This window comes from Vidua macroura, chromosome 1 (assembly GCF_024509145.1).
Source record: "Vidua macroura isolate BioBank_ID:100142 chromosome 1, ASM2450914v1, whole genome shotgun sequence".
NCBI classification, from domain to species: Eukaryota; Metazoa; Chordata; class Aves; order Passeriformes; family Viduidae; genus Vidua; species Vidua macroura.
In genome coordinates, this window is record NC_071571.1 from 17,076,843 (window position 1) to 17,093,130 (window position 16,288).

At 38.2% G+C, this 16,288-nt stretch overlaps 1 protein-coding gene across 1 annotated transcript in view; it reads right to left on the minus strand.

The window, feature by feature from the left end:
* The window catches only part of GPR158 (G protein-coupled receptor 158), a 187,315-nt gene that overhangs the window by 95,516 nt on the left and 75,511 nt on the right, over positions 1-16,288 (minus strand). Inside the window, exons 3-4 of the mRNA XM_053972486.1 lie at positions 11,439-11,541; positions 4,469-4,686 (exon numbers count right to left, since the gene is read on the minus strand). Of these exons, the coding sequence (XP_053828461.1) occupies positions 4,469-4,686; positions 11,439-11,541 (321 nt within the window). The remainder of the gene's footprint in view (positions 1-4,468; positions 4,687-11,438; positions 11,542-16,288) is intronic.

The following is a 16,288-nucleotide window of genomic DNA, read 5'->3' on the forward strand; positions in this document are numbered from 1 at the left end:
ACTGCTTGAAGTTGCTACTGTGCACTTACATTTACAGGTTGGCAATGGTCAGATTGGTCAGTGGAACCAGTAGTTTGGATCAATTGTATTTTGGATGAACAAGTTGAATTTTGTTTTGTCACCTATCAAATGTGCAAGTCTACAAGGTTTTCATGAAGAGACATGAAATCTAACCTAATGACGCTTTGCCAAAAGAATAAAAGACGTTCTGGTTTAGACTCTAGTGTCATACCTCACTTCACAGCCTGTACTGCATTATTAAAGAAGCAGAGAATGATCCTTCCTGATCTATCCTCCAACTTTCCAACAATAAAATTATGACCTTGAAGCATCAGATATTTCACCAAAACCACTGTGTTTAAATACCCCAAAATATAGAAACATATATAGAAATATGTAGTGAGAGAAATTATTCCTTCTTATCTGAATTGCTTTATACTGTGAGATCTGTGACATTCTTTGCCAGTGAGTGACATAAAGCAACTAAAAGTTTTGTAATGCAACTACTTCTTTTTTTAAAAACATTTGAGAGATTCCTTGAACATTTGAGAGATCCCTTGATCCTTAATCCCTCTAGTGATACCCTAAGAGGAACCATGAATACATATCTATGTTTGCACATCAACATCTCACTACTGTACATGATTTTATACCATATTTCCTGCCACTCCTTGGTTACCTACACATAGTGCAGCTCACCTAGTCCCTTGAGACCAAACTTTTAAGAGCTTTTGGTGGCAGACCTTGGAAGAAGTACTCTCATATCCACATGCTCGTAACTCCCCTTCACAGAGCTACAAATACATTTGTAGGGCATCACATCCTCACAAAAGCCCACTTCCCACATTTGCCCACGGACCCAGTAGTTCTGTTATTTATTACCATTACTCTGAATTTCAAAGTGTGAAAGTTGGATCTATTGATCTTCAGTTCTTGTCACCATTATAAGGAGTCTTTATAAATACAGATGTCACATTTCCTATCTTCCATTGTTCCTACTGCTATTAATGTAAACTTATTACACAATTAATAGTTCAGCAGTTTTCTAGATAGAAGTCTGAAGAGGAGTCTTCAGAGGAACCTTAAGAAGTTCTAGAAGAAGAGACTTACAACTTCAGAGACTTGTAAAAGCCCCTCTAAATAGAACCCTGGCTTTTAAAAGCCGGTCTTCTGGCTTGCTATAGGCTTTGCCTATTTATTACCGTTCATTTTGTCAAGATCTGTGCGGGAACTCACAAGCTGGTATTTACCAGGTTCTCTGTAGAGTCTTATTATTAGGGCCTAGGTGAGTAATAATGATTGTGTCAAAATGAAAGTTTTATCATCACATTTTTTCAGTAGCACTTCGGCAGTAATTGTCAATAAGGTCTCTGTTCTCATGGCCATGCTCTGTGGCAGTGCAGTGCTCCATCTTTCACACGTGGTTGGTCTTTCAGCAACTGCCTTGGATCTCACATATATCCCACACTGTTGACAAAACTAGGCCAATGGCAATTTTCCACTGTAAGTACTGCTTGGTCATAAAAAGTTTAACCAGTGTGATCTGAATAGCTGAAGTATTTCTTCATTTCCCTAAAATACTTATGATCTGCATCTGCTCTTACTGATATATTGACCTTTTTTAAGACAAAAGAAAATGCCATGTCACTTCCATCATAAGCTGAAGGATGCTTAGGGACCTTTATTGTTCTTTTTATGAATTATTATAAATCACTGCCGAGGTGCCTGGGGTGTTTCTTCCCAAGTGCTTTCTGTTGGCAGACCATAACTTTTCAGGGCCTTAGTTTTTTGAAGGTAGTAATTACCAGGAGCCCCTGTGAAGTACAAGCATTGAGAAGCCTTCTGCAGTCACTTTTACAAAAGAGGTAACTTGATCCCATTTACCTTTTGATTTTACTGATCAACAGACAGATCAAAATGTCATATATCTACTCTTCATTCCTTTCAGCACTGAAAGGGCCTTAATTTAACATCTTTTATTTTCAACTCCCATCTTTTGCTCCCTTGAACACTTTGAAGTTTGCTTCTTGATATAGTAGCAGTATGCTGTTCTTTCTGTTAAAATGGTGCATTCAAAACTATTTTTTGCAACCATTTGAATATTATAGTGCTACACGTGGGAGAGAATAGAAAGAAATGCTCTTCTCTGACTCCCACACAGCACAATGGAAATGAGCAGTTTAACACAGCAACTTTAATCACAGACATATATACTAACCTAACTGTGATTTGCTTCACTAACAGTTGGAAATTCTCAAAAGGGCAGATATTTTGAATATACTTCAATATGTGTTCTTTCATTTTCATGATTCTACCTCCTTGGCAGAGAGTACATAGTAAACTACTAGTTTTCTTCCTTCACTCCAAATTTCTGTCATTTCCCAATGTAACTAGCAGTTTTCTTATGCAAATACTCATTGTTCTCAGTATGTTTGCCCTTCATACAACTTCTCATGACATGGTAAACACACAAGATCTTTTTCATGCTGTACAAACAAGATAAAAACCACTAAAGGAATATCTAAGAAAAACTCAACTGAATGACATGAAAAGCAATGGAAAATCTATCAGTTTCTATTCCTTGAAAACATCAATCATAATGGAAAGGTTTGTTAATCACCATATTATTTCTTTTGTCTCATGTTTCCTTCCCTTTTCCTCGTGAGATATACATTTAGAGAAAAGTTAACTTTCCTGTAAGGAACTAAAACTGTAATTAAATCCATCTCTGGTCAACTGAATGAACAGCAATGTCTCAAAAGCATATTTTTTCTTTCAGGGAAAAAGAATGCTTTTTTTTATGACTGGTTCTCACTCATTCATATGTCATGATTACCAATGGTAAGAGAGAATCTGGGAAAAAAAATAAGCACAAACTTTTTCCTAATGACTGAAAAGCACTTCAGAGACAACAAAAGATGTGTATATGCCACTTTAGAATTGCTTTGGTATTAAAGATTTGAATTCCATGTGTTTCTTCACTCACAGACTACTATGGAGAACTGACTAATCATCACAAATGTAAAAATGTGCTTTTCATCACTAGCAGGTTTTGTGAAGCACAAGATTCCTGTGTAATGTCTAATGAAGATATATCTTTTTACTCTAGCAGATATCTATATCAGAACATATGCAAATGTACAAGTGAAAGAGTGAAAACTATTTCTCAACCTATTTGTGAGAAAATATAAATATTCCCTATAAAACAATCAATATTGTGGTGTGTAAAAAAGAAGTCAAGCCCAGTTTGCAATAGCTGCATATCATTTTCTAAGTCTAGAAATAGTTTTCACTCACACGAAATGCTTGTCATGATGCTGTTTATGACATTAAAAGTGAGTAACATTACCAGATTAAAACCTCACAAAATCGGAATGAAGTTCTTCTGCTAAATTAATGTCAAGCAACTAAACAGATGCCTACAACAAACTTTCATAACAAAAAAACTTTATGAATACAATTAAGTCTGTAATTTGACTCATTTAATATAATATCATTAAATACAAAGACACTGTCAGAAACAGAAGAGATAAAAAAAAGGAATGTTATTGCTCGTTCTGTGATTTCCTGGCAGGATATTAAACTCTTTCAAAATGAACCATGCATTTGTAACACAGACACTGCAGGATCAGGAAGACTGTAGTATCACGTGTTCCAAAAACCAAAATGGAAATACTTATCTAGTTATAGAAAGTGGATGATGCTATTAATTTCAATAATGTAGCATACTGTGTGCACACCTACGTTTCTCAAATGTAGGTAGTGAATATATGCCATCTTCAGTTAATTTCTTTTTAGTAAATTTTAAGTTTCAGAGAATATTCTGTATTTACTGAGGCAATCGAAGAGATGCTACCAGATTTTCAGTGAAGTAAAAGCAGAAAGTTCATTAGCTTAGTACATAAATGCTGCATCAGCAATTTACAGATACTCCTTAGTTTACTCTTGCTTTAGTAAAAAAAAAAACAATCTTTAACCATAGAATCACATTTAAACTCTCTAGGAACTAGAATTATTCAGAAAGATTTCTCTTTGCCATAATTATTTTCCATCTAGTCACTCAAATATATTGAAACCAAACATCATTTCCAGCAGTGGTAATGCAGAGACTTTCAAGATTCCAAGTTTCTAAAAACACCATGTCCCTTTAGATATGTGCATAATTAATTGGCCTGATTTTCCAAAATTACTTAATAGTTTCCTTGATTTGTACTGAACATCTATAAAGGCAAGCATATTTCATTGGAAGACACAAATGGCTCAGCTTTTTTTTTTTTTTCTTCTTCTTCTTCCCCAAAATCACATAAACAATTCAGGAAAACATTCCTGTTTGGAAATCCCATCCTCCCCTTGAGCTGCGCTTCTTGCCTGAGAAACTGACCCTCAAAATGGGAAACTACAGAACCAAGATAAACGAGCGTGTACCACACGGTGAGGAGGAGCACCAAAGTAAAGCCCGCGGGTTTACCTTTGCCTTGCGGAAATGGTAGACCACCAGCATGCTGATGAAATCCAGCAGCATACAGAGCGTTTGGAAGGAGATGATAGCCAGCCGTAAATACTTGTCCTCCTGTGCATAGCAGGGAGTATCATCTGTACAGAAAGAACATCCTTCTCTGCAGGGTAGGCAGGTGTAGACTTCCTCTGACAATTCACCACCAGAAAAGCGATTTTCTGCATCCTTTCCTGAAAGTATCAGAAGAGTGAAGGGAAACACCTTTAGCTGTAGGGGATGGGGAGTTCATCACCAGTCCTCTGCTGGGTTTCCTTTCCCTCCCATTCTTTCTCAATAGTTTACAAAATAGCTTGCCCAGTGCTGCTTTTCTCATTAAACCGTCCTTTGTAACATTCAGAAAATGCAGACCGATGAGGGAAAATGAGCTTATTAAACATCAAATGCTTTCCTGTTATATTTAAAGTGGGCTAAATCGACACAGGAAATTCTATGAAGAATTTTGAATGAGGAAAAAATTACATTAAATATTTGGGAATAAGGAATGGATTTTACACAGACAGATGAAGGGCAGACCCATTAACTACCTAATGTTCATAGTACAAGCTCTGATCCCATTTCAGATTGTTCCTCAATTTTATAAAAATGCTATCTAGTGAATTAATGAGCTTCAAATTAGATGAAAACCTTCTTAATTAACATTTGTTCAACAGGCTGTTGCATGATTGCACTACTCTGTTCCCAAAGCAAAACCAGTGCACTTAGACTAAGTATAGTTTTCCATTGTTCACATAAGCACACCAGGAAGTAGACACACATATTTTGTCTAGGAAAATCAATGACTCTTGAACTGACATCTCATCCATCAATGTGAACCCATCAAGAGCACACACAGAAGGATTCCTCATTTTTCTGATCTATGACACTTGCCCATAAACTCTTGTAAGGCTGCTTACCCTACAGGCCATGAATAGAATTAAAAGGTAAAAGAGAAAGGGGGGAAAAAAGAATATAGTTAAAAGGAAATAAATAATCCCACATCCCAGACTGAGTAGAGAACAGGATAGTATTTCTCATGCACTTCGTGAATTTCTCCTTGGAGCTCTATTCCAAACTAAGATGTCAGAAACCTGAATATAGCAGAGTAGTGCTGACTCATGTTGGAAGTCAGATTTTTAGATACAAGGAGTCAGCAAGAAGAGATCTTGTACTTTTTTGACCCAGACCGTGTGAGGTAGGAATGGAAATCTTGGCAAATAACCATGCTTGGGCATACCAAGCAGATGGAGAACCTCTAAGGAACACTAATGTTGAAGATACTCTAGAACTGGAACGTCTCTTCAGAGCACACACCCATGGACCTCAGCCCATTATCATTCCAAGAGCCTTAACAGAAACCACCTTCTCCAAATCTAACATCAGATCCCTGCTTTCTTAAATTCTAGAGCACCAGACCCACACTGTCCTCTGCCAGAGACAGAAGTCACAGTCTCCCACGTCTCATCTCCATATCCAAACCAAGAGTGCATTCCCTACTGTCCAAGTTTTCCACTTCATTTCCTCAACATTTAAGCTCATGTCACCCTGCTTTTCCACCACATATCTGATCCTTTATCATTTCTATAGCTGCCCTTCAATTAGCCTATCTCTTTAAAACCTCACATTTCTGAGCCCTGTAAACCGTTTGTTAATATATTTTTGTTGTGTCAACTAAATTAATTATTTGCAGTATAAAAACTTACACACAGAAAAATATAGTTCAAGACCCACAGTTATGAGATGACTTGTCACAAATATTATCTGAATATGGCTTGATAATTTAGCATGATTCTAAACTTGATGCACTTACTTTATTTCTGAAATGTTCAACCTTGAAAGTCATTGCAAATGACTTATATTCCATTTTATCAAGCAGTTTCTTATCAGAATCATATGTGGGAGTGACTTCATGTGGATGCTCATCACATACTACAGGGATAACAGTTAAATAGACAGTTGCATGTTGAAGTGAATATCCCACGGATATGACTTCATAGCACAATAGCAAGCTTTTCTTTAGATGTGTCTGGTGTTATGCTTAGAGACTGGGATGGGCTGCACAGGGAGGTGGTGGAGACACCATCCCTGGAGGAGTTATGGAAAGACTGAACGTGGCACTCAATGCCATGGTCTAGTCTATGGCAGTATTCGGTCATAGGGTGAACTCAATGATCTCAGAGGTCTTTTCCAATTTATTGCTTCTGTGGTATTGTCTGTTGTATACAAAGGAAGATCACTGATGCACATCTTCTGCACTGTCTGCACTGCCAGCCAGGACTGATTTTTCTTTGAGTATCTTTTGACTATCAGATGGAGGTGGAGGTGTCTGAGGAACAACGGGATGTGTGCTCAGTGCTCTGGTCTGATTAACAAGGTGGGGGTTCCTTACAGGTTGGACTCAGCGATCTCAGAGGTCTTTTCCAACCTACTGGATTCTGTGATTCCATGTGATTGTTCCTTATAACTAATAAAAGAAAGATAAAAAAAATTGGATCTACATGAATTTTCCCATAATGCAATGAGGAACAATTAACAATTCCTATGTGTTTGGGGCTTTTTTTTTTTTTTTTTTTTTTTTTTTCTCCTTGACAAAAAGAAAGAACTTTTTTCAGACCCTCTAAAACAAATTCTTGGGGAAGAACTGTTCCTTATATATACCACTGACAGGGATCTTGTCCACCCACACCCTTGCCATGACTATATGTCTCAAGGCACAGCTGCCCAATGCATAGTTGAACATTTCTGCCCTTTTGGTCTGGTCCTGTCCCCTCACCAAAGTCAATATAACATCAGTTCACGATACAGACAGCCTAAGCCAAGTCTGGAGTGCCTCTAACAGAATTGCTAGATGTTTCATTGTGCCTTGTCCTGTCTCAGCAGTTCTTTGGGATTACATGTTTCCTGCAGTGAATAAAAACAATTTTTCCTCCTCAAAACATGTCAAAAGATTCTAGACATGGTAAGGTAAATGGACAAGAAGTCATTCCTGCTTTGTGTAAGGCAGTAGCAGTTTCAGCACTGTCACAAATGAGATGGAAGCAAACACTGTGCTGCAGAAGTTAAAGCTGAAAATAAAGAGAAATAAAATGTAGTAACCAAAAAAATAAAAGAGATAAAAAGGAAGGAGAAAAGAATCGAGCAAAGTAGGTAGGAAGTAGGAATAAGGACACAAACTAACATGAAGTATAATAAAACAAAAAGCTTAAATGTTTCAGCTATTTCCACTCCACCAGACTTTTTTCCTAGCTCTTCTCTCTTCTATCCCAGTCTTATTTTTCTGTCTGATTGGCCCATCTGTTTTTGAAATGCTCTCCTGAGGGTAACTCTTCATCAGCTTCAGTTCTCCTAAGGACACTTTGCCACGCAAGGGATGCCTCAGCAGCTGCAACATTTCCAGCTGAGACCTTCCTGCAAAGTGAGAATGGCACCACAGACTGCTGAGAGCCAGGGCAGGGACTGCTTTGTCCCAAATCAAATCATCCTGCACTCCAGTCAGAACTCAGCACATGAACACAGAAAGCACAGCGCATGCTGAGCAATGAGCAGAACAAAAGACTGATTCTGCTCCTGTTCTATAATAGAGTAAATTAGGGACACTCCAGTTGCATCAGTGATGTTGCAGTAATTTGGTGAGAATGTAACTGGACCTTTTGGCACCAAAACCTGGCCATCAGCCATGGTCATAAGCCTCACCCCGGAAAGGGATCACTGAAGTCAGTGACAACCTTCATATATGCAAAGATCTGCATGTGCAGGTTCCGTTGAAGAAACAAAGCCAAAGCGGTTCCTGTTGAACCAGAAATTCCTCTTGGAAAGTTTTATGTGATCATGGCAGTGTTAAAGACAGCAAAGTCCCATATTCAGATGAAAGAACCATTTCTGGTGCAAGCAGGACAGGTTCCACATCCAAACAGCAAGAGCTGCGAATTTCTGCAGTATATGGATGATGCATTGCTAAAGGGCAAACTTCAAGGCTGAACAAAGCACCATTGTTCTGCTAAAGATTTTTCAATGCAAACCTGATTACCCCATAAGGCAGAGAAATACTTTAAAGAAGGGTGTTACAGGAATGTTAAAATACAAGTAATCATCAATTAGTCTATTCTATCTATACTAATAGTGCTACCTAAAAATGAGCCATTAGGAGAAAGTGCATAACCACATACTCAAGTACTTATAGGTTAATACAGCCTGTGTACATGAAATGTGTTTTTTTTTCTAAAATCAATTTCCAACCTCAAAAGACACCCTGGAAGTATGGTAATAACTTTGTCCCCTTCTAGTACCCAAGATCCTCATTAACACATGCAGAAAAAATAGAAAGGTTTTACGTATTTTGGCTCCATCAGTTCTGAAGAATGAACGCAGACTTGGGAGGGAAATGCCCTCCTATCTGGTTTCTTATTCAGTAAGAGAACAGCCTGAATTCCAGCTGTGCCCCTGTCCCACACGCTCTTTGGGAACCTGCAACATGTGCAGCCTTCCTGGGAGCAGCAACACCATGCTGCTTTAAGACAAGAAAGCAACTGATTTGCAGAATCTTTCCTACGCAGACACTGCTTATGTCACATTGCAGGTTCCCACAGAGTGAACCAATAAACTGTGTGGAGTGTTCAACATCCCTGCAAAGTTGCATTATACAGTTATCTTTCAGACTCAAACAAAACATTAATCTGGGCTGAAAGCAGAACCTTTCCCCCACTCAAAAGCTGGACACTTCAGACACAATGTGAAACTGTGGTTTTCCATATTTTGCTGTGGTGCAAAATCCCGGCACCATTGAGAAATGCTCCCATTTCAAGACATAATACAATCCAATTTTTCAATTGAGTGAAGTACAAAGCTGGTAATTTATTTTTCTATCTATCTCCTTTCTGATATCTTGAGACCTGCAGATCTTTGCTGCCTCTTTATTTTCTTCCACTAGGAATACTTTCTAAATTATTAACATTTCTATTCAGTTTCATCTCTTTCATCATCGGATTTCACCAACCTAGCTCCACAAAGAGATCTCCAGATCAGACAGTTTCTGTCAAAATTGCTTGCAGAATTCATATCTAGAATTCCTATGTTAACATCACTTTGAGCCACCAAATACATACTACAGCCATTTTATCCATGTCATTTTTTCCTCTTTCTTTTTACAGAATGCAGCTGTGTGACAGGGCCAAGTTTCCTTTGAACCACAGGCTTTTCTCATTACTTTAGTAATTTCCAGTCTCACTGTTCACTTTTTGAAATCATCTATACAACTTAGCAGGTGGAGCTGCTGGATGAATTAAAAAAGTTCATCTTTACAGTTTCAAAACTCGGGTTACCTCACAGAAACAAAGGCTCCAATCAAACTGGCCCCCTACATCCTACAATATCAGCATTTGCAAACTTCCTTGAGACAAATTTCACTTTATTAGGAGCTAAATAACCATTTTAAGGCTCTTCATTCTATAGCAAATGGAGAAAAGATGGAGGTATTGCTTTTTCCATCTAAAGACAAATCACTGTCCAGGGGAGCCATGCTCTTGATGCTGACAGCAGTTGAAATCTAGGTGACTAATACATACCAAGCACATACATTTTGCACAACTGATATGAAATAAAGTTAATCCCATCCCTAATGATCAATGTTGTTTTGATCTCTAGTCACATTTTGTGTGTGTGTTCTACGGCATTTGGTATGAAGTCTTCTTTATATGCTTTCTCAAGGAATTAAATCCTAACTCCACCAGAACTCATTGCACTTCAGGAAGAACCAAACATCCTCCTTACTCTAGCAAGAGATTCACACAGCCTAGAGAAACAGCACTATCACAAGGCTGCCTTCTGCAGCACTTGACCATATGAAAAGACAAGGGAAACGCTCAGCAGATAAACTGTTGAACTAACTGTGCTATTTACCCTACAAATATGCACAGGAGACATTATATCCCATATATTTGTGTGTGTGTGTGTTTGTGTATGTGTAAATTAAATTATGATTAGTACTAGAAGTATTTATCTTGGGAAACAGAAACAACTGTTTTCACACAAGGCATGAGATAACAGATGCAGTCCTGGACCAAGATTGGTTGAAGTCACTCATTGCCATTCCCTGGATATCTCACATGAACTGATCTCACAGTGAGAGCTGATGACATGAACCGCTGGCTAAAGGGCAGTGCAAAGAAGCTGGGCATGAGATGAACCTGAAAGCAGGAGGCAGAGAAGGATGCCTGTTACACCTCCAAGCAGCAGCTTTGCACCTGTGACTGCAGCCTGAGCTCTATCAGTACAATTGCAACAAATTCAGCACAAAATCCATACAGAGATTTGGTCACATGATGACAGTAACAGACATCAGCTTTGGGCATGCATTTTGTCTGTCTTCCCTAATATCAACCAAGTTCTGTTTCTCCTGTTGTGGGCAATTCAGTCTAAGAACCATACAGTGTGTGTCCTGGGCATGTGTAGGATGTATGTTATCCATACATCCAGCCAAAGAGACTCCCAGGCTTGAACCATCTCTATTACCTCATCAGCATGTATTAAGAGTTTGGATGCTCCTTTGAATTCTCCTGTGCAAATGAAGTAAAATGAAAACAATTAAAGCCCACACAAAGCCAGAGGCTAGGGCATTCTAATTTCCTCTGGCTAAACAGAAAATGGGTAGATTAATTTCCAGAATACTTTGCATGAGCACAGATGCAAGAAATCTCTATTTCCCCTTAGCAAGGGTTCTTTTCATGTTTTTTAATTTATTTACAAATCAAATATTCTTCAAGTGGGTATGTTTTACAGGATCCTCAAGAGTATTGTGAATGACAAACCAAAGGACCACTCCTTAAGTGATTATATAATCAGAGAGTTGCAAACCACTGGGATTTTACTGTATAACCCTGACGAAGATAAAAGCAGCCCTGCATTATTAATGCTAGCTCTGTGTTCTTTTTTTTTTAACTCAGGCACTTACTCTGAAAGCTGTTCACTGAGAAGATGTTGGGATGATAGAATCCAGCCTTGCAAATACATTTGTAGGCTCCAAGCACAAATCCAAGGCCTTTAATTGGCATGCACTGTGAGAAAGGAAAAAAAGAAAAGTCATGCAGATGATCACACAACTGTATACTCAGATGCACATTCAACCATAAAAACATTACAAGACACTCTGCACAGACTTCCAAGAACAAATAGGCACTCTTTCCAGACTGACAGTATCTCCTCAGCAGCTTTTCCCATAGTCATATATCACTCCAGCTTTTTTGCCTTGCTGTTCATCTCCAACAAACAGCAAAGACAGCTCTAATCAAGCCTGTCCCACTGATAAGCTGACCAAGTGACAAATTTGACTCTTGCACATTTGATCTAGGCAGGACTTTAGGCAGCTGGGGTTTTTTTTTTTCTGAAAGGTTTCCAGCACTTTTCCCCAACACAGCAGGTAGGTTTCAGACAGCTGGAGCTCACACTATGTGAGGAAGAACATGAACACCTGCAGCTAAGCCCCAGCCTTCTGCTGGCAGCACATACTGGTGTCCCCACAACAACAGAAAAGTGGAGCTAGCCCAGCTAAGAAAAACACAACTGCTTGTTAGAGAAAATGGCTGCAGACATAAATTTGACCTGGCTGAAAGAGAAAAAAATCTATGCCAACAGGAGCCCCATATTTTTAAAATATCTTGTAATTTTTCAAGGTAGCAATATGTGAATCAAGTTTCGTTTAAACTTAGCTTCACTCTTGCTTGGTTTTGACATTAGGTCAGCCACAGCAAATTTTTTACTATGAGAGAACATCTACTGTCAGACAATTTCTGTATATCAAATGGACTTTGCCTAGTATAGAGGGAAGAAACAGTCCAGCAACATAAAGGTAGAAACACTTGTAAAATGATGTTTCCTGGTACAGTTTGTTTCACTTCATCAGATGAAAGAAGACTACTAGACTAGATGCCTTTCCCATGAGTGTACCTATAGCATAGGTACACCATGAATATGAACTAGACATTAGCAGTTCCCCAATGACCAATTGAATGATTTAACTAAAACAGCCTCTGTCCTCTCACCTCCATATTTTTCACTTATTTGTGACTGTCTGTGACTTTAAGATATGCTTCAATATCTACGTGCCTGTGACTGGGAGGAAGATGCAGAGGGCAGGGCTCAGTAAAAAATGCCTGAGTATAAAAAAATCAAATGTACACCAAGAGAGAACAGTCTGCACTGTAGACACTGAAGAAAAACTCAGGGAAAAAAAAAAAAACTAAGAGTTTCTTATTCTCTCAAGTTTCAGCTTTGTGACATAATTCTGCCTGCTGTTGGGGAAGCCACTTAGCTTTTCTTTGCCTCAGTTCCAGACAGCACCATCTCTTCTCCCACCCTTTGCCAATCTGATGGCAGTGCTATTGGAAACAATTAGGAAGTAGGAAACTGGTATGCAAGAACACTGAAAATTCATTCAACCTTTGTATAAGCATGAAAGAAATAAAAAAAAAAAAAAAACCAAAAAGGAAAGAGAAGGCCCAAAACCTTTTTTTTTTTTTTTTTTTTTTCACACTTTATCTTCACCCTGCAGAAATGTGACTGTTAACAGGGTGGAGGACAGGACAAACTGAAGTGGGATGCAAGTGTGTGCAAGTCCAATGACAGCCAAGCCTCTTTAACCAAGCACAGAAAGGCAGTTACAGTAGTAAAAAGACATTTTCAGATTAAAATTCTCTTCTGCGTTCTGGCTCCTTGCTTTGTAGGATGAAGATACATGCTGCTGTGGAGATTGCATTTTCTTTTTGAAGAAAAGGAAGAAAAGAAGTAGCTCCCACTGTATTATGTGAATGCTGCAGGACCCCAAGTACTGTATTCATAATCCTTTGCCACTGAACAAATTTACAGAATCACAGAATTGCAGCCTCATGGATCTGTTCTGCTTTACTGATGAATCTTTCACAAACATTCAATATTCACACCAAATAAAAACCTGTAACTTTTATTTTATTGTCTCTGACGAGTCTAGAACTTGAAAATGGACAAAGTATTTCAAATGCTGTCATCTTTCATTGGTCTAAGACATTATCCTTTTTTCCAGAATTTGGCAGCTGTAATACAGCTTAAAAACCATCAGTCAAATTGTTTCTTGCAGTCCACATGATCCCAGGCAAAGGCATAAGGGATCAGAATATCATGTTGACAGGGCAATGGAGAGAAAAAAGCCTAGACCCCTCTAGATGCAATATCAAACTTCAAAATTCCACTGTGTTCAACATTGCATGGAAACAGAACTATTTACAGCCTGACTTTTTAAAAGAAATTGCAGCACCTACAGGAAAAAACACTAAATACTATGAGGCCAAAAATGGAAAAAATACTATCTCTGGAAAGAAAAAAATTCACTCTTTTTACAAAAGATCTAACAGGCTATATTTTATTAACCAATGGTGACAAATACTATAGTGAAAAAGGTAATAAATAAACTATCTTCTGCTCTACGAAAGGAGTTTAGCAAACAAAGTCCAGATTTGTTTGTTATGTTTATTTACAGATAAAGGCTTTTCCTGGCTGTCTGTAGGTGAATCTACACGACACATAGCAGGCACAAGCAAGCAACTTTTGTCCTTGCCCTGACAAGTGACACCTGGTTCCAGTGGCCCCAGTGGCAGACTCTGAGCCCAAGCCTTGCAAAGCTGGAGTAGCTCAGCCCACAGAACTGACCGTGGGCTTCAGCCCCAGGAACCCAGGGAGCACAGAAACTGAGCGATGCACAACAGGCCCTGTAGACACAGCCAGTAAAATATTAATCTACTGCTGAGTTACTTAAGATTTGATCCATATAGAACTTAGCATTGAATAAAAGTAGATGTGTGGAAAATACCTGCTTCCATGTAAGCAAAAAAACCGGAAGCATAAAACTGACCTGGTTTCAAATTTCATTATAAATGTGAAAGCACAGCTCTGGGAATAAACCCACCATATTCCTGAGTATTTTTACCTCATCAGTAGTCATCAGCTTTTAAAAAATCATAATTTAATCAATTCATAAAAGCAGCTACCTTAGGTTGGATCAGAAGCTCCATTTAGGCTTGTATCACACCTCCTATGTGCCAGCAGCCAGTGTTGAGGCAAACAGAGAAAGATGCAGGTGGCTACTGAGTGATCCTTCACCGATATGCCCTTCAGGACACCACACTCCTAAATGGAATTTGTATCGCTTTAACTTCCAGTTCTTATAGATGGCTTGGTTACAATTAAGATCAGCTTTATCATCATGTTTGCTAAAGAGAGAGTAATAGGTGTCTGTAGAATTCACAGAGTGCATTTATTCCACTTGTCTGTTCCCTGGTATTATATTTTCAGCTTTACAGTATTAGTATAATGTAATGACTCTGAAGCTTTTTATAGCAAGCTTTAAATCATATGTTCAGCTCAAAAAAACCTTAGCTATTCCATGAATATTTATCTGGAGAGTATTTATAAACAAATAGCTCTTGAATCAACACAAGATTCTAACACATTTAAACGCAACATCTAAACTAGTTTTTTTAGTCTGTATTGGTTTAATTTTATGTTCCTTGTTGTAAAGGACGAAGTTGGTAAAATCTAATGTGATAAAGATTACCTCTGTTGGAAAGAAAATAAACCCTTCAAATAACCTGTGCAACTGCTTTAGATGTCTGAGCCAAATCTTCTGGCACAAGAGAGACAAAGCCCTTCATCGGATGTGATTAGCCAGAAACCAAGTGACGAAGTATTCAGCAGACACACAAAGCAGGTGAGACATCCAGAAGGGGAGAACAGGGCAAAAACAAACAAGTAGCTTCAGAGAAAGCGTGTGGCTTCGTGTTCCACATGTAATTTAGAAACTCAGATAAAGGACTAAACAAATCCATACTGTGGAATTCTGGAGCACAGGGGGCAAACCAATAATTTTACAATATAAGAAAGAAAAAAAAAAAAAAAAAAGAAAAAAGAAAAAAAAATACTAAAAATCCAGCCTCGAGTTGGATACTTCAAGTTTTTCAAAGAGCAGCTTTCAAAATCTGTATTTCCACATGAATACAGCAATGAGAATGTCTCCCTTTTCTAAAGTCAACTCCTTGTTCAAAGGATGAAGTAAAAGCAATGTCATGATAGATAAAGCTTAACAAAGATAATACAAGTAAGCCCATGTTTCTTTGTTCTGGTTAGGGGCAGCACATAAGGGATTTCTAGAAAATGCAAGAGTAATTTTAGAGTAATTTTTATAGAGTAATTTTGTACCTGGCACACAATAGCAGCTGGAGCAGGTTGGTGTCCTGCAAAACCCCAGGAGGATTTTTCTGATACTGTTTACCACTCAAGTGAGGCACATTCACTCATTAATAAAAAAAAAAAAAAGCAAAACAAAACACCAAAACAAACAAATCTCCCTATAGCAATAAGAAATTTTTAAAAAATTAAAAATTAATGAAATTAATGACTTTTTTCTAAACAATTTTAAAATATTTTTTTAATTTTTAAAAATAAAATAAAGATTATAAAAGCCAAAGTCTCTTTGTCTTTTCAATGACAGCTTTGTCATTGAAAAGGCTTTACCCATTGTCTTTTCTCAGTTCATTTACCCTTCACAACCAGAGTGTTGTGTTACAGTGTTTGCAGCCTCACAAGCCAGCAGTGAGCACATCCACATGTCCAAGAACCTTGTGCATCACCTGGAAGGCCCTGCTTGCCTCCAGAGAGCTTGGGAGGCAGCCAGCTTGCCAACCACACTACTCATTAACTTTTCAAACACAACATTTTGGTTCAAAGAGACAGGACAGGGTTGGCCACTCTATACTTTTGCTGCAGGGTTACTTAGGC